This window comes from Hyla sarda, unplaced genomic scaffold (genome assembly GCF_029499605.1).
Source record: "Hyla sarda isolate aHylSar1 unplaced genomic scaffold, aHylSar1.hap1 scaffold_487, whole genome shotgun sequence".
NCBI lineage: Eukaryota > Metazoa > Chordata > Amphibia > Anura > Hylidae > Hyla > Hyla sarda.
In genome coordinates this window covers 158,233-183,256 of record NW_026610499.1, presented here as the reverse complement: position 1 = coordinate 183,256, position 25,024 = coordinate 158,233, and the positions used below count along the sequence as shown (strand labels likewise).

The 25,024-nt window shown below is 46.3% G+C and overlaps 1 protein-coding gene across 5 annotated transcripts in view; it reads left to right on the top strand.

Moving 5' to 3' along the window:
- Positions 1 to 25,024, top strand: part of TRIM46 (tripartite motif containing 46) — a 77,520-nt gene that overhangs the window by 2,740 nt on the left and 49,756 nt on the right. Inside the window, exon 1 of one of the 5 annotated variants that reach the window (XM_056553929.1) lies at positions 22,633 to 22,874. The exons of 1 other annotated variant lie outside the window; for it this stretch is intronic. In XM_056553929.1, the coding sequence (XP_056409904.1) occupies positions 22,638 to 22,874 (237 nt within the window). In that variant the 5' untranslated portion in view covers positions 22,633 to 22,637. Of the gene's footprint in view, positions 1 to 22,632; positions 22,875 to 23,056; positions 23,078 to 25,024 lie in introns of those variants that run through there. 3 more of the 5 variants (XM_056553930.1, XM_056553928.1, XM_056553932.1) reach the window with 3 other exon arrangements.

Genomic DNA, 25,024 nt, shown 5'->3' with positions numbered 1-25,024 from the left:
CCGCCCAGAGCCAAGCTAAGTCCCTGTATGCACAACCCAAATGCTAAGTAAACATATGGACGCATAATGACATTTCCGCCAACCAAAAGTCATGTCAGGTTGCAAGTGAATAAACCTGTAGACATGACAGGCCGAACATAAATGAAAGACTCAACCAAATCTGTAACTAATAATATGACCGTCAACCTGAACCAACCAGATTGTACCCATAATAGACCTATGAACGTGGCAATTAACAACGGAAAATAAAGCTATATCCCTGCGCATAACCCAACAGCTGAATAACATAACGTATAATGACATTGCCGCCAACCTGAAATCGTGTCAGGTTGTATCTGGATTGAGCTGTAGACGTAACTGGTCCAGCCGAATTTAAAACCTCAACCAATGTAATGCACAGACAACTATATGGGCGTATGTACGATCTGAGTGCATGCACCGAACAACTTATGAACGTATGGCTAAAATGAACTGCTTGAGTGAACATATTCACTGAAACAACTAAACAAGCAGGTACACCGAGCAACTTATCCGCACATATGCCCCGTATGACTTGAATAACTGCATTAAGCACTGATATACAAAACAACACATGAATTTAACTATACCACCGCCTATGTGTCGTAATGTTGTCGCTCTGAAAGGCGTGTCAGTAACAACAATTAGCTAATGTATCCCCCTGCAGACGTGGCAGGTATAATGGGTATACACTGCCTATGTGTCGTGTTATTGATGCACTGAAGACGTGTCAGTAACAACAATTATGCAACGTACCCCCCCTGCAGACGTGGCAGGTATAATGGGTATACACCGCCTATTAGTTGTGTTATTGTTGTTCTGAAGACGTGTCAGTAACAACAATTATGCCATGTACCCCCCCCCCTGCAGATGTGGCAGGTATAATAGGTATACACCGCCTATGTGTCGTGTTATTGTTGTTCTGAAGACGTGTCAGTAACAACAATTATGCAACGTACCCCCCTGCAGACGTGGCAGGTATAATGGGTATACACTGCCTATGTGTCGTGTTAAAGTTGTTCTGAAGATGTGTCAGTAACTACAATTATGCAACGTACCCCCCTGGACATGGCAGGCACAATGGGTATACACCCCCTAATTATGGTGTTATGTTATTCTGAAGACATGTCCCTAACAACTACGCCATGCATCTCCCTGCAGACGTGGCAGGCATTAAGGGCATAAACCATCTATGGGTCATGAGGCCGTTACTCTGAAAGCATGTCAGCAATTACTACTGAGTCAAACAACCCACAACCGTATACGTAGACAAACTAGGGGGCGTATGTTCAAAACTTTGAGCGCGTGTACCGAACAACCTATGAACGTATAGCTAGAATGAACTGCATGAACGAACATGTGCACTGAACAAACCATATAAGCAGATGCACAGAGCAACTTATCAACACACATGCCCAGTACGACTATATAATTGCATGAAGCGCTGATGTATGATACAACACATGAATTACATACGATGTATGTCCCACTGTACAGTAACTAGAAAGCACTGACCCGAAGCGATTTTCCCTTTTTATATACAAATATAAATATATATACACACACATACATGGGGCAGGTATAATGGGTATACCACCACTGTGTCGTAGTGTTGTCGCACTGAAGGCGTGTCAATAACAACAATTGCAATGTATCCCCCTGTAGACGTGGCAGGTATAATGGGTATACACCACCTATGTGTCGTGAGGCTGTAGCTCTGAACACATGTCAGCAACAACTACTGAGTACCACCCCCTGCTGGCATGGTAGATACGATGCCCCGACCGCAACAGCTGTATAAATACTAAGTGAGGAACGCATGTGCCCTAATGCTATGAAACTATATGCACTGCAGATACTACAATGAATCTACAGAAGTGCACTGTAAACACTATAACGTGTGAAAACTATAGGAACTGACATTAGCATGAAACCCTGAGCGTATAGACCAAATTAACTATGTGCGTATACACAAGCGAACTATATGAATAAAGCCCACTGTAAATGCTGCCATGGCAATAAACACTTATCCACAATATCAAAGTAACAAGCGGATGTAAGATATAACAGCACAATTAACAGTGTAATTAATACTAGCATATGTAAATTACAAGCTTAAGTACAATGAATCTATGCACGAGAGTGTGCTACAAGTGTATAAACAATAACATACTACCTCACTTATATAATGTAATCTGAAGTTACGAGCCCATATGCCCTATAAGCTACAACTAAGTTAACCTGGAAGAAATGAGGACAAACTATGTGTGTAAGTTCGGGACAACTACATGCACATAGGAAAAGAGCAAACTAAGTGCATATGTACGGAACTATGCCGTATAACAAGCTATGAGCGACTGTACTAATAAACTAGATGAACCTATAATCAAGAAAACAGTATGCGCGTATGCACAAGTGCATGCGCGTATGGCCAACAACAACTATATGAACGTCTGCACCGAACAAATCTGATAAACTTATGCAAAGAACGAACAATATGCATGCATGTAGTGACCACGTACTTACGCACAGAACACTCCATGCGCTGTACAAGCATATATGCGGTACCATAAGCGTGTGCCCAGCACTACACTACAAGCGTGAATACAGCACACATACCACAAGCACATGCACCGCACAACTCCCACGAGCCACCAGCGTATGTACAGTGTAACTCCTATAAGTGTATATATGATATGAACCCTACAAGCATGTGTGCAGTATGAAACCTACGAGCGTGTGTACCGTGTAAATACTACCAGCGAGTGTGCAGTATAACCCTCTGAGCGTATGTGCAGTAAAAACCCTGTGAGTGTGTGTACAGTATGAACCCTACAAGCACGTGTTCAGTATGACTCCTACGAGCGTGTGTACAGTACAATCTTACAAAGACGTGTACACCTGCGAGCGTAAATTCAGTATAAATCCTACGAGCGTCTGTACAGTATAAATCCTGCAAACGTGTGTACAGTATAATCTTGCGAGCGTAAATGCAGTATGAATCCTACGAGCGTGTGTACAATATAATTGCTGTGAGCGTATATACAGCATAAATCCTGCAACAGTATAAATGCTACGAGCCTGTGTTACAGTATAAATGCCACGAACGTGAGTACAGTATAAATGCCACAAACATATGTACAGTATAAATGCCACGAACGTTTGTACAGTATAAATGCCACAAGCGTGTGTACAGAATAAATGCCACGAGCGTGTGTACAGAATAAATGCCACGAGCGTGTGTACAGTATGAATCCCACGAGCGTCTGTACAGTATAAATGCCACGAGCGTCTGTACAGTATAAATGCCACGAGCGTGTGTACAGTATAAATGCCACGAGCGTGTGTACAGTATAAATGCCACAAGTGTGTGTACAGTATAAATGCCACAAGTGTGTGTACAGTATAAATGCTACAAGTGTGTACAGTATAAATGCTACAAGTGTGTACAGTATAAATGCCACGAGCGTCTGTACAGTATAAACGCCACGAACAGTATAAATGCTACCAGCGTGTGTACAGTATAAATGCCACGAGCGTGTGTACAGTATAAATGCTACAAGCGTGTGTACAGTATAAATGCTACAAGCGTGTGTACAGTATAAATGCCACGAGCACGTATATAGTATAAATGCCACGAGCACGTATACAGTATAAATGCCACGAGCGTGCATACAAAATGAATGCTACCAGCGTGCGAATAACGCCCACTGCGACTTAAGATTAACCTAACCTATCTGCACAACCAAATGACAAGCGAAGACCTTACCACGATGGTGACACTCCTAAACTATTTTGATACCTTACACTTTTTTTTTTTCTTGTGACGACCTTCACAATGGTCATAACAAATGCCTGATGGAAAGAAATGCTGGGATCGTGGACCTCCTCACAATGAAGCGACATATATAGAAACCGTTCACGACAACCCATAACTATTGAAAAATCAGTGCCTCGTACTAGTGAACTTAAATGCCTAGAATAGAAAATGCAGGGATCAATGCTGTGCAAGTCCCTACTGAGCTATGGCACCGGCCATTGATTTATCCACGTGCTAGGTGCCGTGCTGCCCACAATATGAGACAGACCCTGCATATAAGATGCACTGCTGAAATGCTGCAGATACCCGATATGCCCGGCGGCAAAAAACACCAAAAGTATCATCATACTACTTACAGCTCCCCGGTATAAATGCACACAGAGCTGCAAGACCCGCACGACCTGAGGGAGACCGCGCTACCCTTCACTGTTGCGGTACCGTAACTTGTTACCGCCCTTGATCTTCCGCTATCCCCGAGATTAAATGCAGTATGCTGTACCCAGCAGAGTACAGATAGAAGGCCGGGCTGCTCCCTGTTCCCGGTCCCCGCCATCTTCCTAACCAAGCCTCAGAGTGCCGTTCCACGAGGCTGCGGGAACCGGGACTAGGACAGCATACTCACCGGCCTCAGCCGCCGCCCACAACATCCAGTCGGCTGACGTGGAACGTGGGATCCGGTGCTGAAACCGGGGCCGGGGCTGACCGAGGGTGCCCTCCGTGCTCCGGCTTACCTCCGGAGAGAGGGCTGCAGCGGACGCCGCCACCCCGGCCGGCCCGGCCGCTTACCAGTACACTGAAAACCGGAACTCCCGTGCATCAGCTGACTCGTGTGTCAGCTGATCCCCAGTCACGTGACGAACCCGCGGCGTCAGAGACAGATACTGCCGCGGGTTCTTATAGGGACTCCCCGCCCCTCCCACAAATACAGGCTAAATTATTAGCCTTTACACATATATATAGTGTGGGTTATACTGTGTATATATATATATATAGTGTGGGTTATACTGTGTGTATATATTGTGGCAGTGTGGCAAGGAAAGGGTGTATTTCCCTTGATAACTCTGCTGAATGCTCCACCTGTGTCCTGATTAATGAGGGATCAGGAAGGGGAAGTGTGTATGAAAGGAAAGGAAACAGAATAGTTGGGGTCTCCCTGGGTAACAGCATGTCGCTGTAGGGGGAGACACACGGACCCTGTTATGTCGCAGTAGGGGGAGACACACGGACCCTGTTATGTCGCTGTAGGGGGAGACACACGGACCCTGTTATGTCGCTGTAGGGGGAGACACACGGACCCTGTTATGTCGCTGTAGGGGGAGACACACGGACCCTGTTATGTCGCTGTAGGGGGAGACACACGGACCCTGTTATGTCGCTGTAGGGGGAGACACACGGACCCTGTTATGTCGCTGTAGGGGGAGACACACGGACCCTGTTATGTCGCTGTAGGGGGAGACACACGGACCCTGTTATGTCGCTGTAGGGGGAGACACACGGACCCTGTTATGTCGCTGTAGGGGGAGACACACGGACCCTGTTATGTCTCTGTAGGGGGAGACACACGGACCCTGTTATGTCGCTGTAGGGGGAGACACACGGACCCTGTTATGTCGCTGTAGGGGGAGACACACGGACCCTGTTATGTCGCTGTAGGGGGAAACACACGGACCCTGTTATGTCGCTGTAGGGGGAGACACACGGACCCTGTTATGTCGCTGTAGGGGGAGACACACGGACCCTGTTATGTCGCTGTAGGGGGAGACACACGGACCCTGTTATGTCGCTGTAGGGGGAGACACACGGACCCTGTTATGTCGCTGTAGGGGGAGACACACGGACCCTGTTATGTCGCTGTAGGGGGAGACACACGGACCCTGTTATGTCGCTGTAGGGGGAGACACACGGACCCTGTTATGTCGCAGTAGAGGGAGACACGCGGACCCTGTTATGTCGCTGTAGGGGGAGACACACGGACCCTGTTATGTCGCTGTAGGGGGAGACACACGGACCCTGTTATGTCGCTGTAGGGGGAGACACACGGACCCTGTTATGTCGCTGTAGGGGGAGACACACGGACCCTGTTATGTCGCTGTAGGGGGAGACACACGGACCCTGTTATGTCGCAGTAGGGGGAGACACACGGACCCTGTTATGTCGCTGTAGGGGGAGACACACGGACCCTGTTATATCGCTGTAGGGGGAGACACACGGACCCTGTTATGTCGCTGTAGGGGGAGACACGCGGACCCTGTTATGTCGCTGTAGGGGGAGACACACGGACCCTGTTATGTCGCTGTAGGGGGAGACACACGGACCCTGTTATGTCGCTGTAGGGGGAGACACACGGACCCTGTTATGTCGCTGTAGGGGGAGACACACGGACCCTGTCATGTCGCTGTAGGGGGAGACACACGGACCCTGTTATGTCGCAGTAGGGGGAGACACACGGACCCTGTTATGTCGCAGTAGGGGGAGACACACGGACCCTGTTATGTCGCTGTAGGGGGAGACACACGGACCCTGTTATGTCGCTGTAGGGGGAGGCACACGGACCCTGTTATGTCGCTGTAGGGGGAGACACACGGACCCTGTTATGTCGCAGTAGGGGGAGACACACGGACCCTGTTATGTCGCAGTAGGGGGAGACACACGGACCCTGTTATGTCGCTGTAGGGGGAGACACACGGACCCTGTTATGTCGCTGTAGGGGGAGACACACGGACCCTGTTATGTCGCTGTAGGGGGAGACACACGGACCCTGTTATGTCGCAGTAGGGGGAGACACCCGGACCCTGTTATGTCGCTGTAGGGGGAGACACACGGACCCTGTTATGTCGCAGTAGAGGGAGACACACGGACCCTGTTATGTTGCTGTAGGGAGAGACACACGGACCCTGTTATGTCGCTGTAGGGGGAGACACACGGACCCTGTTATGTCGCTGTAGGGGGAGACACACGGACCCTGTTATGTCGCTGTAGGGGGAGACACACTGACCCTGTTATGTCGCTGTAGGGGGAGACACACGGACCCTGTTATATCGCTGTAGGGGGAGACACACGGACCCTGTTATGTCGCTGTAGGGGGAGACACACGGACCCTGTTATGTCGCAGTAGGGGGAGACACCCGGACCCTGTTATGTCGCTGTAGGGGGAGACACACGGACCCTGTTATGTCGCAGTAGAGGGAGACACACAGACCCTGTTATGTCGCTGTAGGGGGAGACACACGGACCCTGTTATATCGCTGTAGGGGGAGACACACGGACCCTGTTATGTCGCTGTAGGGGGAGACACACGGACCCTGTTATGTCGCTGTAGGGGGAGACACACGGACCCTGTTATATCGCTGTAGGGGGAGACACACTGACCCTGTTATGTCGCTGTAGGGGGAGACACACGGTCCCTGTTATTTCGCTGTAGGGGGAGAAACACGGACCCTGTTATGTCGCTGTAGGGGGAGGCACACGGACCCTGTTATGTCGCTGTAGGGGGAGACACACGGACCCTGTTATGTCGCTGTAGGGGGAGAAACACGGACCCTGTTATGTCGCAGTAGGGGGAGACACGCGGACCCTGTTATATCGCTGTAGGGGGAGACACACGGACCCTGTTATGTCGCTGTAGGGGGAGACACACGGACCCTGTTATGTCGCTGTAGGGGGAGACACACGGACCCTGTTGAGGAAGCACACAGCTGGAACAGTGAGAGGTCCAAGAAGTGGTGTGAACTGTGAGTAACAGGTTGCAGGGGCACATGTTTTATGCTGGCGGAGCTCACCAGATAGTAGTCAGGGCATGCTGATATGTGTAGTCACTGACCAGACGCTCTAGGACTTTGGTTTGTTCCTGAGTTATGTTTTGTTTTACCTGCAACCTGTCTAAATAAAGCTGCGAGGTGCCAGGCGTGCATGAATAACCATTGTCTGCGGGTTTATTGAGTGGAAACGTGTCCCGTGGCAGTGTCCAGGACCATCCCGGAGCTAATCCCCAAGGAGGAATCCTTACAATTGGTGGAGGATGCGGGCAAAACGTTGCTATGAGCAACCAGCGGTCGAGTTGCAGTGAAGTTGTTGTATGGTGCCAGGGTGCACTCTTTGTCAGAGAGGAGACAGTGGGACGGGCCCAGCTGTGGTGTACAAGAGCAGGACTGAGCCTGTGGGGAAGTTGTTGCTAGGGGCAGCAGATCGCATCAAGCGAGTGGGCGCTCTTTCTCAAGTAAGGAGACAGGTGGACGGGCCACCTGCAGAGTGCAGATTACGTTTTGAGACTGTGTATAAAGGCGTTGCTAGGGGCAACAGAAAATGTTGTTGGCAAGCGGCTGACATTTCGGCAGAGGACTGTTACTGTATATAAGAATGATGGGACTGTACATAAGAATGATGGGACTGTACATAAGAATGATGGGACTGTGCATAAGAATGATGGGACTGTACATAAGAATGATGGGACTGTGCATAAGAATGATGGGACTGTGCATAAGAATGATGGGACTGTACATAAGAATGATGGGACTGTGCATAAGAATAATGGGACTGTGCATAAGAATGATGAGACTGTGCATAAGAATGATGGGACTGTGCATAAGAATAATGGGACTGTGCATAAGAATAATGGGACTGTGCATAAGAATGATGGGACTGTGCATAAGAATGATGGGACTGTGCATAAGAATGATGGGACTGTGCATAAGAATGATGGGACTGTGCATAAGTGATGTTACTGTACATAAGAATGATGGGACTGTACATAAGAATGATGGGACTGTACATAAGAATGATGGGACTGTGCATAAGAATGATGGGACTGTGCATAAGAATGATGGGACTGTGCATAAGTGATGTTACTGTACATAAGAATGATGGGACTGTACATAAGAATGATGGGACTGTACATAAGAATGATGGGACTGTGCATAAGAATGATGGGACTGTGCATAAGAATGATGGGACTGTACATAAGAATGATGGGACTGTGCATAAGAATGATGGGACTGTGCATAAGTGATGTTACTGTACATAAGAATGATGGGACTGTACATAAGAATGATGGGACTGTACATAAGAATGATGGGACTGTGCATAAGAATGATGGGACTGTGCATAAGAATGATGGGACTGTACATAAGAATGATGGGACTGTGCATAAGAATGATGGGACTGTGCATAAGAATGATGGGACTGTACATAAGAATGATGGGACTGTACATAAGAATGATGGGACTGTGCATAAGAATGATGGGACTGTGCATAAGAATGATGGGAATGTACATAAGAATGATGGGACTGTACATAAGAATGATGGGACTGTACATAAGAATGATGGGACTGTGCATAAGAATGATGGGACTGTGCATAAGAATGATGGGACTGTACATAAGAATGATGGGACTGTACATAAGAATGATGGGACTGTGCATAAGAATGATGGGACTGTGCATAAGTGATGTTACTGTACATAAGAATGATGGGACTGTACATAAGAATGATGGGACTGTACATAAGAATGATGGGACTGTGCATAAGAATGATGGGACTGTGCATAAGAATGATGGGACTGTACATAAGAATGATGGGACTGTGCATAAGAATGATGGGACTGTGCATAAGAATGATGGGACTGTACATAAGAATGATGGGACTGTACATAAGAATGATGGGACTGTGCATAAGAATGATGGGACTGTGCATAAGAATGATGGGAATGTACATAAGAATGATGGGACTGTACATAAGAATGATGGGACTGTACATAAGAATGATGGGACTGTACATAAGAATGATGGGACTGTACATAAGAATGATGGGACTGTGCATAAGAATGATGGGACTGTGCATAAGAATGATGGGAATGTACATAAGAATGATGGGACTGTACATAAGAATGATGGGACTGTACATAAGAATGATGGGACTGTACATAAGAATGATGGGACTGTGCATAAGAATGATGGGACTGTACATAAGTGATGGGACTGTACATAAGAATGATGAGACTGTACATAAGAATGATGGGACTGTGCATAAGAATGATGGGACTGTGCATAAGAATGATGGGACTGTACATAAGAATGATGAGACTGTACATAAGAATGATGAGACTGTACATAAGAATGATGGGACTGTGCATAAGAATGATGGGACTGTGCATAAGAATGATGGGACTGTGCATAAGAATGATGGGACTGTACATAAGAATGATGGGACTGTGCATAAGAATGATGGGACTGTGCATAAGAATGATGGGACTGTGCATAAGAATGATGGGACTGTGCATAAGAATGATAAGACTGTGCATAAGAATGATGGGACTGTACATAAGTGATGGGACTGTACATAAGAGTAATGGGACTGTGCATAAGTGATGGGACTGTACATAAGAATGATGGGACTGTACATAAGAATGATGGGACTGTGCATAAGAATGATGGGACTGTGCATAAGAATGATGGGACTGTACATAAGTGATGGGACTGTGCATAAGAATGATGGGACTGTACATAAGAATGATGGGACTGTACATAAGAATGATGGGACTGTGCATAAGTGATGGGACTGTACATAAGAATGATGGGACTGTACATAAGAATGATGAGACTGTACATAAGAATGATGGGACTGTGCATAAGAATGATGGGACTGTATATAAAAATGCTGAGTCGGAGGGTGGTGTTTCCCTAGTTGACTGTGTGAACAGTGTTCAAGGTGGTACCAACCTATGTCCAGTTGTAGAATCCTGTGAGGGTGGGGACCCCCTCATGAAGACTGATGGGACTGTTCACACTGTGCAGATCGGATTGAAAAAATCTGGTGAACACAAAATGTTAAATGCAGGACTGTGCAGGACTGGGAGTAAATGTAACAAAACACTTTACCTGAGTCAGGTCCTAGTGCTATGGACTGTCCTGTACATTCTGAACCGGTGCAATCTGATAATGGTTTGTTGAAAAAGTTCTGTTGTGTTCAGATATAAAGAGAACTGTTTCCTCTTTACCTACTATAATGATACCTACCTACTATAATGATACCTACCTACTATAATGAGATCTACCTACTATAATGAGATCTACCTACTATAATGATAACTACCTACTATAATGATAACTACTATAATGATATCTACCTACTATAATGAGATCTACCTACTATAATGAGATCTACCTACTATAATGAGATCTACCTACTATAATGACACCTACCTACTATAATGACTCCTACCTACTATAATGATACCTACCTACTATAATGATATCTACTATAATGATATCTACCTACTATAATGATACCTACCTACTATAATATCTACTATAATGATACCTACCTACTATAATGATACCTACCTACTATAATGATTCCTACCTACTATAATGATTCCTACCTACTATAATGAGATCTACCTACTATAATGAGATCTACCTACTATAATGATAACTACCTACTATAATGATAACTACCTACTATAATGATATCTACCTACTATAATGATACCTACCTACTATAATGATTCCTACCTACTATAATGATATCTACCTACTATAATGATATCTACCTACTATAATGATATCTACCTACTATGACCTAGGGAGCGGGGCCGCGCGCGCCGGGACAGGACCGACGGAGAGCGAGTCAGGTACGGGAGCCGGGGTGCGCATCGCGAGCGGGCGCCACCCGCATCGCGAATCGCATCCCGGCTGGAGGCGGTATCGCAGCGCACCCGGTCAGTGGATCTGACCGGGGCGCTGCGGGAGCGAGAGTGTAGCGAGCGCTCCGGGGAGGAGCGGGGACCTGGAGCGCTCGGCGTAACAGTACCCCCCCCCCTTGGGTCTCCCCCTCTTCTTGGAGCCTGAGAACCTGAGGACCAGACTTTTATCTAGGATATTGTCCTCAGGTTCCCAGGATCTCTCTTCAGGACCACAGCCCTCCCAGTCAACCAAAAAGAAGGTTTTTCCTCTGACCTTTTTGGAGGCCAGTATCTCCTTTACAGGAAAGATGTCTGAAGAACCGGAGTCAGGAGTGGGAGAGATAAGTTTAGGAGAGAAACGGTTGATGATGAGTGGTTTAAGAAGAGAAACGTGAAAGGCATTAGGAATACGAAGAGAAGGAGGGAGAAGAAGTTTATAAGAGACAGGATTAATCTGGCACAAAATTTTGAAAGGACCAAGATAGCGTGGTCCCAATTTGTAGCTGGGAACACGGAAGCGGACATATTTAGCGGAGAGCCATACCTTGTCTCCGGGAGAAAAAATGGGGGGAGCTCTTCTTTTCTTATCAGCAAACTTCTTCATGCGAGATGAAGCCTGTAAGAGAGAATTTTGGGTCTCTTTCCATATGGTGGAAAGATCACGAGTTATTTCATCCACAGCGGGCAAACCAGAGGGCAAGGGAGTAGGGAGGGGGGGAAGAGGGTGACGGCCGTACACCACGAAAAATGGGGATTTGGAAGAAGATTCAGAAACTCTGAAGTTATACGAGAATTCGGCCCATGGTAGAAGATCTGCCCAGTCATCCTGGCGGGAGGAAACAAAATGCCGTAAATAATCACCCAGGACCTGGTTAATTCTTTCTACTTGCCCATTGGATTGAGGATGATAAGCAGAAGAAAAGTTTAATTTAATCTTGAGTTGTTTACAGAGAGCCCTCCAGAATTTTGACACGAATTGGACGCCTCTATCCGAGACGATCTGCGTGGGCAACCCGTGAAGACGAAAAATGTGTACAAAAAATTGTTTTGCCAACTGAGGCGCAGAAGGAAGACCAGGAAGAGGGATGAAATGTGCCATCTTGGAGAATCGATCAACGACCACCCAAACAACAGTGTTGCCACGGGATGAGGGTAAGTCTGTAATAAAGTCCATACCAATCAGAGACCAAGGTTGTTCGGGAACAGGCAGAGGATGAAGAAGACCAGCGGGCTTCTGGCGAGGAGTCTTATCCCGGGCACAGACAGTGCAGGCCCGCACAAAATCAACAACATCCGTCTCCAGAGTCGGCCACCAATAGAAACGAGAGATGAGTTGCACGGATTTCTTGATGCCCGCATGGCCTGCGAGATGGGAGGAGTGACCCCATTTGAGGATTCCGAGGCGTTGGCGTGGAGTGACGAAGGTCTTCCCTGGAGGAGTTTGCCTGATGGAGGCTGGAGAAGTGGAGATCAGGCAGTCAGGAGGAATGATGTGTTGCGGAGAGAGCTCTACTTCCGAGGCATCCGAGGAACGAGAGAGAGCATCAGCCCTGATGTTCTTATCGGCAGGCCGAAAGTGAATTTCAAAATTAAATCGGGCAAAGAACAGAGACCACCTGGCCTGGCGAGGATTCAGCCGTTGGGCAGACTGGAGATAGGAGAGGTTCTTGTGATCGGTGTAAATAATAACTGGAAATCTTGATCCCTCCAGCAGATGCCTCCATTCCTCAAGTGCTAATTTAATGGCTAGTAGCTCTCGATCCCCGATGGAGTAGTTCCTCTCCGCCGGAGAGAAGGTCCTAGAAAAAAAACCACAAGTAACAGCATGCCCGGAAGAATTTTTTTGTAGAAGGACCGCTCCCGCTCCTACTGAGGAGGCATCTACCTCCAATAGGAAGGGTTTAGATGGGTCAGGTCTGGAGAGCACGGGAGCTGAAGAAAAGGCCGACTTGAGCTGTTTAAAGGCGTCTTCCGCTTGAGGAGGCCAGGACTTAGGATTGGCATTCTTCTTGGTTAAAGCCATGATAGGAGCCACAATGGTGGAAAAATGTGGAATAAATTGTCTGTAATAATTGGCGAACCCCAAAAAACGTTGGATAGCACGGAGTCCGGAGGGGCGTGGCCAATCTAAGACGGCAGAGAGTTTGTCTGGATCCATTTGTAGTCCCTGGCCAGAGACCAAGTATCCTAGGAAAGGAAGAGATTGACATTCAAACAGACATTTCTCCATTTTGGCATAAAGTTGATTGTCACGAAGTCTCTGAAGAACCATGCGGACATGCTGGCGGTGTTCTTCTAGGTTGGCAGAAAAAATCAGGATATCGTCCAGATACACAACAACACAGGAATATAAGAGATCACGAAAAATTTCATTAACAAAGTCTTGGAAGACGGCAGGGGCGTTGCACAGGCCAAAGGGCATGACCAGATACTCAAAGTGTCCATCTCTAGTGTTAAATGCCGTTTTCCATTCATCCCCCTCTCTGATGCGGATGAGATTATAAGCACCTCTTAAGTCCAGTTTGGTAAAGATGTGGGCACCTTGGAGGCGATCAAAGAGTTCAGAGATAAGAGGTAGAGGGTAGCGGTTCTTTACCGTGATTTTGTTAAGACCGCGGTAGTCAATGCAAGGGCGTAGAGAGCCATCTTTTTTGGACACAAAGAAAAATCCAGCTCCGGCAGGAGAGGAGGATTTGCGGATAAAGCCCTTTTTTAAATTTTCCTGGATGTACTCAGACATAGCAAGAGTCTCTGGGGCGGACAGAGGATAAATTCTGCCCCGGGGTGGAGTAGTGCCCGGGAGGAGGTCAATAGGACAGTCATAAGGCCTGTGAGGAGGAAGAGTCTCAGCTTGTTTTTTGCAAAACACATCAGCAAAGTCCATATAGGCCTTAGGGAGACCGGTTACAGGGGGAACCACAGGATCACGGCAGGGAGTACTGGTAACCGGTTTAAGGCAGTCCTTGAAACAAGAGGTACCCCAACTCTTGATCTCCCCTGTGGACCAATCCAGGGTTGGGGAATGGTGTTGAAGCCAGGGTAGTCCAAGGAGAATTTCGGAAGTGCAATTGGAGAGGACCAAAAACTCAATTCTTTCGTGATGAGGTCCGATGCACATTAGGAGGGGTTCCGTGCGGTAACGCACAGTACAGTCCAATCTTTCATTGTTAACACAATTGATGTAGAGGGGTCTGGCGAGACTGGTCACCGGGATGTTGAACCTGTTGATGAGAGAGGCCAAAATAAAGTTTCCTGCAGATCCGGAATCCAAGAAGGCCTTAGTGGAGAAGGAGAAGGCAGAGGCAGATATCCGCACAGGCACAGTAAGGCGTGGAGAAGCAGAGTTGACATCAAGGACTGTTTCACCTTTGTGCGGAGTCAGCGTACGTCTTTCCAGGCGGGGAGGACGGATAGGACAATCCTTCAGGAAGTGTTCGGTACCGGCACAGTACAGGCAAAGATTCTCCATGCGGCGTCGTGTCCTCTCTTGAGGTGTCAGGCGAGACCGGTCAACTTGCATAGCCTCCACGGCGGGAGGCACAGGAACGGATTGCAGAGGACCAGAGGAGAGAGGAGCCGGGGAGAAAAAACGCCCCTCCATATCCTGGCGGAGCTCCTGACGCCTTTCGGAAAAACGCATGTCAATGCGACTGGCTAGATGAATGAGTTCATGTAGGTTAGCAGGAATTTCTCGTGCGGCCAGAACATCTTTAATGTTGCTGGATAGGCCTTTTTTAAAGGTCGCGCAGAGGGCCTCATTATTCCAGGAAAGTTCTGAAGCAAGAGTACGGAATTGCACGGCGTACTCGCCAACGGAAGAATTACCCTGGACCAGGTTCAGCAGGGCAGTCTCAGCAGAAGAGGCTCGGGCAGGTTCCTCAAAGACACTTCGAATTTCCGAGAAGAAGGAGTGTACAGAGGCAGTGACGGGGTCATTGCGGTCCCAGAGCGGTGTGGCCCATGACAGAGCTTTTCCAGACAGAAGGCTGACTACGAAAGCCACCTTAGACCTTTCAGTGGGAAACTGGTCCGACATCATCTCCAGATGCAGGGAACATTGCGAAAGAAAGCCACGGCAAAACTTAGAGTCCCCATCAAATTTATCCGGCAAGGATAGTCGTAGGGCTGAGGCGGCCACTCGCTGCGGAGGAGGTGCAGGAGCTGGCGGAGGAGATGATTGCTGAAGCTGAGGTAGTAGCTGCTGTAGCATCACGGTCAGTTGAGACAGCTGGTGGCCTTGTTGCGCTATCTGTTGTGACTGCTGGGCGACCACCGTGGTGAGGTCAGCGACAACTGGCAGAGGAACTTCAGCGGGATCCATGGCCGGATCTACTGTCACGATGCCGGCTGGCAGGAGGTGGATCCTCTGTGCCAGAGAGGGATTGGCGTGGACCGTGCTAGTGGACCGGTTCTAAGTTACTACTGGTATTCACCAGAGCCCGCCGCAAAGCGGGATGGTCTTGCTGCGGCGGTAGTGACCAGGTCGTATCCACTAGCAACGGCTCAACCTCTCTGACTGCTGAAGATAGGCGCGGTACAAGGGAGTAGACAGAAGCAAGGTCGGACGTAGCAGAAGGTCGGGGCAGGCAGCAAGGATCGTAGTCAGGGGCAACGGCAGGAGGTCTGGAACACAGGCTAGGAACACACAAGGGAACGCTTTCACTGGCACAATGGCAACAAGATCCGGCGAGGGAGTGCAGGGGAAGTGAGGTATAAGTAGGGAGTGCAGGGGAAGTGAGGTATACATAGGGAGTGCACAGGTGAACACACTGATTAGAACCACTGCGCCAATCAGCGGCGCAGTGGCCCTTTAAATCGCAGAGACCCGGCGCGCGCGTGCCCTAGGGAGCGGGGCCGCGCGCGCCGGGACAGGACCGACGGAGAGCGAGTCAGGTACGGGAGCCGGGGTGCGCATCGCGAGCGGGCGCCACCCGCATCGCGAATCGCATCCCGGCTGGAGGCGGTATCGCAGCGCACCCGGTCAGTGGATCTGACCGGGGCGCTGCGGGAGCGAGAGTGTAGCGAGCGCTCCGGGGAGGAGCGGGGACCCGGAGCGCTCGGCGTAACAGACACCTACCTACTATAATGATACCTACCTACTATAATGATACCTACCTACTATAATGACACCTACCTACTATAATGATTCCTACCTACTATAATGATACCTACCTACTATTATGATATCTACTATAATGATATCTACCTACTATAATGATACCTACCTACTATAATATCTACTATAATGATACATACCTACTATAATGATACCTACCTACTATAATGATTCCTACCTACTATAATGATAACTACTATAATGAGATCTACCTACTATAATGATATCTACCTACTATAATGATATCTACCTACTATAATGATCTCTACCTACTATGACACCTACCTACTATAATGATATCTACCTACTTTATTGATACCTACCTACTATAATGATATCTACTATAATGACACCTACCTACTATAATGACACCTACCTACTATAATGACACCTACCTACTATAATGACACCTACCTACTATAATGATACCTACCTACTATAATGATTCCTACCTACTATAATAACTACTATACTGATATCTACCTACTATAATGAGATCTACCTACTATAATGAGATCTACCTACTATAATGATTCCTACCTACTATAATGATATCTACCTACTATAATGATATCTACCTACTGTAATGATATCTACCTACTATAATATCTACCTACTATGACACCTACCTACTATAATGATACCTACCTACTATAATGATTCCTACCTACTATAATGATAACTACAATAATGATATCTACCTACTATAATATCTACCTACTATAATGATATCTACCTACTATGACACCTACCTACTATAATGATACCTACCTACTATAATGATATCTACTATAATGATATCTACCTACTATGACACCTACCTACTATAATGATATCTACCTACTATGACACCTACCTACTATAATGATTCCTACCTACTATAATGATAACTACCTACTATAATGATATCTACCTACTATAATGATATCTACCTACTATGACACCTACCTACTATAATGATACCTACCTACTATAATGATATCTACCTACTATGACACCTACCTACTATAATGATACCTACCTACTATAATGATACCTACCTACTATAATGATACCTACCTACTATAATGATATCTACTATAATGATATCTACCTACTATAATGATACCTACCTACTATAATGATATCTACTATAATGATACCTACCTACTATAATGATACCTACCTACTATAATGATATCTACCTACTATGACACCTACCTACTATAATGATACCTACCTACTATAATGATACTTACCTACTATAATGATACCTACCTACTATAATGATACCTACCTACTATAATGATATCTACTATAATGATATCTACCTACTATAATGATACCTACCTACTATAATGATATCTACTATAATGATACCTACCTACTATAATGATACCTACCTACTATAATGATTCCTACCTACTATAATGATAACTACTATAATGATATCTACCTACTATAATGAGATCTACCTACTATAATGAGATCTACCTACTATAATGATTCCTACCTACTATAATGATATCTACCTACTATAATGATATCTACCTACTATAATGATTCCTAACTACTATAATGATATCTACCTACTATAATGATACCTACCTACTATAATGATTCCTAACTACTATAATGATATCTACCTACTATAATGATACCTACCTACTACAATGATTCCTAACTACTATAATGATATCTACCTACTATAATGATATCTACCTACTATAATGATTCCTAACTACTATAATGATATCTACCTACTATAATGATTCCTAACTACTATAATGATATCTACCTACTATAAGGATATCTACCTACTATAATGATAACTACTATAATGATATCTACCTACTATAATGAGAACTACCTACTATGAGAACTACCTACTATTCCTACTATTAATTTTTCAATAACATATTCTCCGAACCCAAAAATATATATATATTTAGGGAAGTGAAATTGAAATAGTGAAAGATAATTTTGCAGATTTGGTGTTTTTTCTTTTCTGCGCCATTTACCTTGTGGTCAGATAACATGTTAGTTTTATACTTTAGGCGCCTGATTACAGTAATACCAGATTTGTATCGTTTACCTCATGTTTTACGAATTCTGAACTTTTTCAAAATTTTTTAATTGCCATTTTTTAACCCTTGTAGCTTTATTTTTTTTTCCGCATACCAGGCTGTATGAGGGCTCATTTTTTGCGCCATAATCTGTTTTTTGTATCGGTACCATTTTGGCATTGATCTGACTTTTTAATCTCTTTTTAACTTTTTTTTTCTGGGATATTATAAAATAATTTTTTTTTACATTTACCGTACGGGACACATAATGTTATATTTTAATAGGTTGTACAATTACGCACGAAGCGATACCAAATATGTTTATTTTTATTATGTTTACATGTTTTTATATAGGAAAAGGAAGTGATTTGAACTTTTAACATGGAAGGGGTTAATGCAGCGGTCTTCAAACTGTGGCCCTCCAGATGTTGCAAAACTACAACTCGCAACGGCTGTCCTGGCATGCTGGGAATTGTAGTTTTGTAACATCTGGAGGGGCACAGTTTGGAGACCACTGGGTTAATGTGTGTCTGGTTTTTTTTTTTACACTTTATTACACTTATAGGAGGAATCATTAGATTCCTCAGACAGATGAATAGATTCTATTGAACTCCATTGATCTGTGAGCTCTGTGATACATTGATAGAGTCTGGTCCAGCCAGGATCTATCAATGACAGAGCCGGGACAGGAGGGAACAGAGGTAAGTCCTCCGGCTACCTCTATAGTGGATCTCCCCCTGCGATCGCGCTGCGGGGGGGGGGGGCGATCCACCCCACTAGCCCACCAGGGAGCATTCACATCTCCCTTTAGACGCCGCTGTCAGCTTTGACAGCGGCGATCTAAAGGGTTAATAGCCAGCCGCGGCGATCGCCTCATGCTGGCTATTAGCGGCGGCCCCCGGCTACTGAGAACAGCGGGGGGCTGCAGAGTACGGAGGGGGCAGGAATCCCGATCCCGCTCCATACAGACTGCAGATCACCCCCGCACTTGTCAGGTCCGGCCCTGCTTGCCTGAAACCGGGCTAAGAGCCGGACAAATTCACCTGCCCGGCGCCCAAAACTGCTAGTCCCGGGCGTCGGGCGATAGAAATTCCACATCCCTGGATGATGGTGGTGGTGGTGGTAGTAGTAGTAGTGATGATGATGGTAGTAGTGATGGTGATGATGATGATGGTATTAGTGGTGATGATGGTAGTAGTGGTGGTGGTGGTGGTGATGATGATGGTAGTAGTAGTAGTAGTAGTGATGATGATGATGGTAGTAGTAGTGATGATGATGGTGATGATGGTAGTAGTGATGATGATGGTGATGATGATGATGATGGTAGTAGTAGTAGTAGTAGTGATGATGATGGTAGTGGTGGTGGTGGTGGTAGTGATGATGATGATGATGATGGTAGTAGTGATGGTGGTGGTGGTGGTGATGATGATGATGACGGTAGTAGTAGTAGTGATGATGATGGTAGTGATGATGATGATGGTAGTAGTGATGGTGGTGGTGGTGGTAGTGATGATGATGATGATGATGGTAGTAGTGATGGTGATGATAATGATGATGGTAGTAGTGATGATAATGATGGTAGTAGTAGTGATGATGATGATGGTAGTAGTAGTGATGATGATGGTGATGATGGTAGTAGTGATGATGATGGTGATGATGATGATGATGGTAGTAGTAGTAGTAGTAGTGATGATGATGGTAGTGGTGGTGGTGGTGGTAGTGATGATGATGATGATGATGGTAGTAGTGATGGTGGTGGTGGTGGTGATGATGATGATGACGGTAGTAGTAGTAGTGATGATGATGGTAGTGATGATGATGATGGTAGTAGTGATGGTGGTGGTGGTGGTAGTGATGATGATGATGATGATGGTAGTAGTGATGGTGATGATAATGATGATGGTAGTAGTGATGATAATGATGGTAGTAGTAGTGATGATGATGATGGTAGTAGTAGTGATGATGATGGTGATGATGGTAGTAGTGATGATGATGGTGATGATGATGATGATGGTAGTAGTGATGATGATGATGATGGTAGTAGTGATGATGATGATGGTAGTAGTGATGATGATGATGATGGTAGTAGTGATGATGATGATGATGGTAGTAGTGATGATGATGATGGTAGTAGTGATGATGATGATGATGGTAGTAGTGATGATGATGATGATGGTAGTAGTGATGATGATGATGGTAGTAGTAGTGATGATGATGATGGTAGTAGTAGTGATGATGATGATGGTAGTAGTGATGATAGTAGTGATAGTGATGATGATGGTAGTAGTGATGGTGATGATGATGATGGTAGTAGTGATGGCGAGGATGATGATGGTAGTAGTGATGATGATGATGGTAGTAGTGATGGTGATGATAATGATGATGGTAGTAGTGATGATAATGATGGTAGTAGTAGTGATGATGATGATGATAGTAGTAGTGATGATGATGGTGATGATGGTAGTAGTGATGATGATGGTGATGATGATGATGATGGTAGTAGTGATGATGATGATGATGGTAGTAGTGATGATGATGATGGTAGTAGTGATGATGATGATGATGGTAGTAGTGATGATGATGATGATGGTAGTAGTGATGATGATTATGGTAGTAGTGATGATGATGATGATGGTAGTAGTGATGATGATGATGGTAGTAGTAGTGATGATGATGATGGTAGTAGTAGTGATGATGATGATGGTAGTAGTGATGATAGTAGTGATAGTGATGATGATGGTAGTAGTGATGGTGATGATGATGATGGTAGTAGTGATGGCGAGGATGATGATGGTAGTAATGATGATGATGATGGTAGTAGTGATGATGATGATGGTAGTAGTGATGGTAGTAGTGATGATGATGATGATGATGGTAGTAGTGATGATAGTAGTGATAGTGATGATGATGGTAGTAGTGATGGTGATGATGATGATGGTAGTAGTGATGGTGATGATGATGATGGTAGTAGTGATGGTGATGATGATGATGGTAGTAGTGATGGTGATGATGATGATGATGGTAGTAGTGATGATGATGATGGTAGTAGTGATGATGATGATGGTAGTAATGATGGTAGTAGTGATGATGATGATGATGATGGTAGTAGTGATGATAGTAGTGATAGTGATGGTGATGATGATGATGATGGTAGTAGTGATGATGATGATGGTAGTAGTGATGGTGATGATGATGGTAGTAGTGATGGTGATGATGATGGTAGTAGTGATGATGATGATGGTAGTAGTGATGATGATGATGGTAGTAGTGATGGTGATGATGGTGGTAGTAGTGATGATGATGATGATGATGGTAGTAGTGATGGTGATGATGGTAGTAGTGATGATGATGATGATGGATGTAGTGATGATGATGGTGATGATGGTGATGATGGTAGTAGTGATGGTGAGGATGATGATGATGGTAGTAGTGATGGTGATGATGGTGATGATGGTAGTAGTGATGATGATGATGATGGTAGTAGTGATGATGATGATGATGGTAGTAGTGATGGTGGTGATGGTTGTAGTGATGGTGAGGATGATGATGGTAGTAGTGATGATGATGATGATGATGGATGTAGTGATGATGATGATGATGGTAGTAGTGATGGTGATGATGGTAGTAGTGATGGTGAGGATGATGATGATGGTAGTAGTGATGGTGAGGATGATGATGATGGTAGTAGTGATGGTGAGGATGATGATGATGGTAGTAGTGATGGTGATGATGATGATGATGGTAGTAGTGATGGTGAGGATGATGATGATGGTAGTAGTGATGGTGATGATGATGATGATGGTAGTAGTGATGGTGATGATGATGATGATGGTAGTAGTGATGGTGAGGATGATGATGATGGTAGTAGTGATGGTGAGGATGATGATGATGGTAGTAGTGATGGTGATGATGATGATGATGGTAGTAGTGATGGTGAGGATGATGATGATGGTAGTAGTGATGGTGATGATGATGATGATGGTAGTAGTGATGGTGAGGATGATGATGATGGTAGTAGTGATGAGGAGGAGGGGGTGGGTGGTGTTGTGGTGCCCCCCTCCTCCGCTCCTCACTGCTCATGCTCCGTCCTCCTCCTCCCCCCGCTCTTCATCTTCCCGCAGCGGAGGGAGCAGTATGGCTGAAGGGGACGATCTCCAGGCTTTCACCTCCATCATGGACGCTCTGGTGCGGATCAGTGTAAGTGTGTGATGGGGATGATGGGGATTGTAGTCCTAATCCTGACGTTATTATCAGGTCAGCGGGGGAGGGTGCAGGGAGCAGCACAATCTGCCGTCACCATGACAACTGCATCCTCCATCTTCCTGGGGAGGAGAAGGATCTGCAGCCGGAGCCCCTCCCCCGTCACCTAGGAGGACATGGCCGCCAGGAAAGGGAGCAAGGTGAACGCGGGCCGGAGCCCTATATACTGGAGCCCTATATACTGCCCCTACCTGTATACTGCCCCTACCTGTATACTGCCTCTACCTGTATACTGCCCCTACCTGTATACTGCCTCTACCTGTATACTGCCCCTACCTGTATACTGCCCCTACCTGTGTACTGCCCCTACCTGTGTACTTCCCCTACCTGTATACTGCCTCTACCTGTATACTGCCTCTACCTGTATACTGCCCCTACCTGTATACTGCCCCTACCTGTATACTGCCCCTACCTGTATACTGCCCCTACCTGTGTACTGCCCCTACCTGTATACTGCCTCTACCTGTATACTGCCTCTACCTGTATACTGCCCCTACCTGTATACTGCCCCTACCTGTGTACTGCCCCTACCTGTATACTGCCTCTACCTGTATACTGCCCCTACCTGTATACTGCCTCTACCTGTATACTGCCCCTACCTGTATACTGCCCCTACCTGTATACTGCCCCTACCTGTGTACTGCCCCTACCTGTGTACTGCCCCTACCTGTATACTGCCCCTACCTGTATACTGCCCCTACCTGTGTGCTGCCCCTACCTGTGTACTGCCCCTACCTGTGTACTGCCCCTACCTGTATACTGCCCCTACCTGTATACTGCCCCTACCTGTATACTGCCTCTACCTGTATACTGCCCCTACCTGTATACTGCCCCTACCTGTATACTGCCCCTACCTGTATACTGCCCCTACCTGTATACTGCCTCTACCTGTATACTGCCTCTACCTGTATACTGCCCCTACCTGTATACTGCCCCTACCTGTATACTGCCTCTACCTGTATACTGCCCCTACCTGTATACTGCCCCTACCTGTATACTGCCCCTACCTGTATACTGCCTCTACCTGTATACTGCCCCTACCTGTATACTGCCTCTACCTGTATACTGCCCCTACCTGTATACTGCCCCTACCTGTGTACTGCCCCTACCTGTGTACTGCCCCTACCTGTATACTGCCTCTACCTGTATACTGCCTCTACCTGTATACTGCCCCTACCTGTATACTGCCCCTACCTGTATACTGCCCCTACCTGTATACTGCCCCTACCTGTGTACTGCCCCTACCTGTATACTGCCTCTACCTGTATACTGCCTCTACCTGTATACTGCCCCTACCTGTATACTGCCCCTACCTGTATACTGCCTCTACCTGTGTACTGCCCCTACCTGTGTACTGCCCCTACCTGTATACTGCCTCTACCTGTATACTGCCCCTACCTGTATACTGCCTCTACCTGTATACTGCCCCTACCTGTATACTGCCCCTACCTGTATACTGCCCCTACCTGTGTGCTGCCCCTACCTGTGTACTGCCCCTACCTGTGTACTGCCCCTACCTGTATACTGCCCCTACCTGTATACTGCCCCTACCTGTATACTGCCTCTACCTGTATACTGCCCCTACCTGTATACTGCCCCTACCTGTATACTGCCCCTACCTGTATACTGCCCCTACCTGTATACTGCCTCTACCTGTATACTGCCTCTACCTGTATACTGCCCCTACCTGTATACTGCCCCTACCTGTATACTGCCTCTACCTGTATACTGCCCCTACCTGTATACTGCCCCTACCTGTATACTGCCCCTACCTGTATACTGCCCCTACCTGTGTGCTGCCCCTACCTGTATACTGCCCCTACCTGTATACTGCCCCTACCTGTATACTACCCCTACCTGTATACTGCCCCTACCTGTATACTGCCCCTACCTGTATACTGCCCCTACCTGTATACTGCCCCTACCTGTGTACTGCCCCTACCTGTATACTGCCCCTACCTGTATACTGCCCCTACCTGTATACTGCCCCTACCTGTGTACTGCCCCTACCTGTATACTGCCCCTACCTGTATACTGCCTCTACCTGTATACTGCCCCTACCTGTATACTGCCCCTACCTGTATACT